Here is a 3,468-nt window from a genome sequence, read left to right as displayed (position 1 = left end):
TAAACTAGTGACTCTAAAGTAGGATATGTCTCTGATGCTAAGTAGTTCCCAGTCTGCTGAGGGAAGTGGCCTTTACACTTGGATAGTTCCCCGAAAGAAACATGCCTGGCATATACTAGGGCATCTGTTAATATTTGTTGAATGAATATGGAAACAAATATCACCATGGGAGTGCTGTTGTTTTGAGCAGGCACAGCTCTGATGCTGAGAGAGCCCCCAGGAGATACAGAGCCAAGAGAGGAGGAAAACACTGCCACCAACAAGACCTCCGGGTGTCAGGGCTGGGACTGGAAGTGGGCAAGGAAGGGTTGGGGGTGGGCTCATCCCGGGGCTCCGTAGATGGGCTTGGGCTAGGGGCTGAAATAGTTAGAAAAGGCTTCCAGATTTCCGGTGGTGTGTGGGTGGTATACAGCTGGGTTAAGAAGGAAAGGCCAGGGCCAGAAGGCTGGGTGGAGTGGAAGGAAAAGGTTATCCCAGAAGAAGAATTAGCCCTTGAAAATTTCTGAAGTAGGAGAGGGGCAAAGGTGTGGTTGGTGAAGGCAAAGCAGGTTTACCCAGATTAGCAACCAGTCAGGGAGGGGTGGGGTTGGGGGGATAATTAAGTAATCTGAATGTGTATAGTTCAGTGGAGTTAGGAGAAAGATGGAGGAAATAGATTCAATCCCCAGACAAGGAGTCTGTAATCAGTCAATCAACGACCTCTAGCATCTACCTTTACAAGGCAGGCAACAGGTGCCCACCTCAGGTCCTCTGACACCTCTCCCACTTGTTCATGTGCCCAAATGTAGTCTAACCCACAAAACAGGAGGAACAATCCCCTCAAGAGAAGAGAGAGCCAGAAGGTAGCAAGGCCACACAAAGGACTCAGATCTTCCTCCTAGGTTAACTCTTTAAACCCTCCGGGAAGCCTGTGGCTCACCCCTCCCCCAACACAAGCCCTATGCCTGGGTCTAAGGGGGAGGGTGGCACTGGGAATTAGGCATCGGTGACATCATTGTCACACAGCCAGTGCCAAAAAATATCAAGTGGGTGGTTTTCATCACAAAAGCTGATCCAACTGGTAATTGAGGGGAGTAGGGTGAATCATGTTTGACAGGTAAGGAATGAAAACAGAGGGGGCCTGAGGTGATTCTGTTTCCTTGAGGCAGGGCTCATTCATCCTATATAAAGCCAGCTGGCTTCTGACTTCACATCAGACCAGAGCAACCAGACACCCCATTCTCTGTGTACCAGGTAAGTCTCTGACTGGAACCAATTCGAAATTCATGTTTACTTTTTTTATTATTGGAAACTGGACAAAGGCAAACATGTGTAAGAGGGCTGGTAAGGATATTAATTAGAGAGAGAATATTGGTCATTTTAGATTAAAGCACAGTTTGGGTGTGAAGGGAATTAGAGGCAGGTAAGTCTGCCACTTTGGTGAACAGCTGTGAGACTGGGGGCGGGCGGGGGGCAGGTTTGTGCAAGTGCTGACAGTAAGTTAGTAGCACGATTGTGACTAGGACTCTCAGGCCCAGGCATTTTCAGCAACACCACTATTTTCTCTGTTTATGACACTTATTAAAATGTTAATTCATGAGGTGGACCTCTACTATGCATTTGTTATATTTCAGGCACCATGCTAGGTACTTTGGGTAAATCAAACCATTATGGAACTCATTCAACAAGCTCACAGCCTAGCAGGGAAGATAATGCATGCTCACACATAGATGAAATGCAAAGCAGATAATGATTGGCATGGGAACAGAGGGACAGGGAAGGGCTGTTTGGGGGAGCCAGGAGTATCTCCTGGTGATAGCGCAAGTTGTGAGCTACAGTGGAGGCATATTTGGACAAGCAGAAATGGGAAGGAGAGCATTTCAGAGCACACTGTATTAGCAAAGGCAGAGTGAGGTCACAGGAGCTGAGACTCAGAGAGGCATTTTGTAAGTCATAGGCGTGCTGCATGGTCCTATGGGTGGGCAGACTGCAGTTGTTTCTATAATGTCACTTTCCAAAAGTCCTCAGTGTGGTCCTGGGTACTTGTCAATGAGGGATATGACATGTCTGGGGAAGAAAGGTTTGCTGGAGAATGAACCCCACTGAAATGGAGCAGGACAAATTGACTTTAACTCCTCCTCTTGAAAGGGCCCAGAAATTATCAAAGCATATTTTACTTTCAGGTTTGTGGGGGGTGGTCAGCCAGAGGAGATGAGGGGCTGTTTCTTCTAACAGGGCCTGTAAAGAAACATTTGGCATTGAATATGGTTTCTATCCTAGATAATCCCTGTTTAAATCATCTGTTCTTTGTGTAGATCCAGCCTCCTGTGAAGCATGAGTTCCCACCAGCAGAAGCAGCCCTGCACCGCTCCCCCCCAGGCTCAGCAGCAGCAGGTGAAACAGCCCTGCCAGCCTCCACCCCAGGAACAATGTGCCCCCAAAACCAAGGAGCCATGCCACCCCAAGGTTCCAGAGCCCTGCCACACCAAAGCTCCTGAGCCATGTCACCCCAAGGCTCCAGAGCCCTGCCACCCCAAAGCTCCTGAGCCCTGCCACCCCAAGGCTCCAGAGCCCTGCCACCCCAAAGCTCCTGAGCCCTGCCACCCCAAGGTTCCTGAGCCATGTGTCCCAACGGTCACTCCAGCACCAGCTCAGCAGAAGACCAAGCAGAAGTAATGGGGTCCACAGCCAAGCAAGCCCTTGAGGAGCCAACCACTGGATGCTGAATCCCCTCTCCCATTCTGCTTCTGTGTCTTACTTACAATTAGCATGCTGTCACCCTGAGTCATACCCTCCCTCTTTGCACCCTCTACAAGATTTCCCTCACATTGCTCTAGAGGGCTCTGAGCCTCTGAATGATGCTGAGAGTCTCACTGGCTGAGCTACTCTTTTAACTGCTCAGGGCTCAACTAAAGAGGGGCCTGGGGATCAAGTGGATCTTTCCTGCCTTCTCCCCATTAAACCACTTTTAACTCCATAGCTGGCTGTCCTTGTCATTGGCTGACTCAACTTTCTCCTTGTTCTCTCATCATGAAGCAGCAAAGGGCCTGGCACAGGCACTGAGAGCATGGGTGTGTGTGTGTGTGTGTGTGTGTGTGTGTGTGTGTGTTCATGGGCTGGCAATGGGTCAAGGCTACCCAGAGCCCATTACTTTGGGCAGCCTTAGCTAGAGCAGAGCTTCTTTTGCACCTGAGTGAGTTCTATGAGTGTAGATGGTACATGTTTCAAGCCATCTCTGACTCAATCCTGGCCCCCAAGTTGCTTTTTTTCTTTTTGGTTTATTTCTTTATTATTATTTTTTTATTCCAAAGAAATAGTGCTCGTAAAAATTGCAACATGATTATTGATGCATCCTCCTTTGCTGATGCCCCAACACATGGAGCCAAACCCTGAATCACTCATACTCACAGACACACACACACAGATAGACTTCTGCACACACCGACACCCCAAATCACATGACACACACACACATACCTGCTGATTTGA

General features: G+C 48.8%; 1 protein-coding gene across 5 annotated transcripts; it reads left to right on the top strand.

Moving 5' to 3' along the window:
* Positions 1-2,313: 2,313 nt before the first annotated feature.
* Positions 2,314-2,655, top strand: LOC114202438 (cornifin-A). 5 transcript variants are annotated; one of them, XM_088022898.1, is made up of 2 exons: positions 2,314-2,445; positions 2,542-2,655. In XM_088022898.1, the coding sequence occupies exons 1-2, from the start codon at positions 2,314-2,316 to the stop codon at positions 2,653-2,655; spliced, it is 246 nt and encodes an 81-aa protein (XP_087879024.1). The 5 variants fall into 5 exon arrangements, with proteins under 5 accessions (XP_087879024.1, XP_087879023.1, XP_087879025.1 ...); XM_088022897.1 differs by having other exon boundaries at positions 2,494-2,655; XM_088022899.1 differs by having other exon boundaries at positions 2,314-2,469; positions 2,590-2,655.
* Positions 2,656-3,468: the final 813 nt, after the last annotated feature.

Source organism: Eumetopias jubatus, unplaced genomic scaffold (assembly GCF_037043125.1).
Source record: "Eumetopias jubatus isolate StellerSeaLion01/CBP00866 unplaced genomic scaffold, mEumJub1_p1.0 scaffold_4, whole genome shotgun sequence".
In the NCBI taxonomy this organism is placed as follows: domain Eukaryota; kingdom Metazoa; phylum Chordata; class Mammalia; order Carnivora; family Otariidae; genus Eumetopias; species Eumetopias jubatus.
Note: the sequence above shows the minus strand (reverse complement) of the source record. Positions and strands in the feature narration are given on the sequence as shown.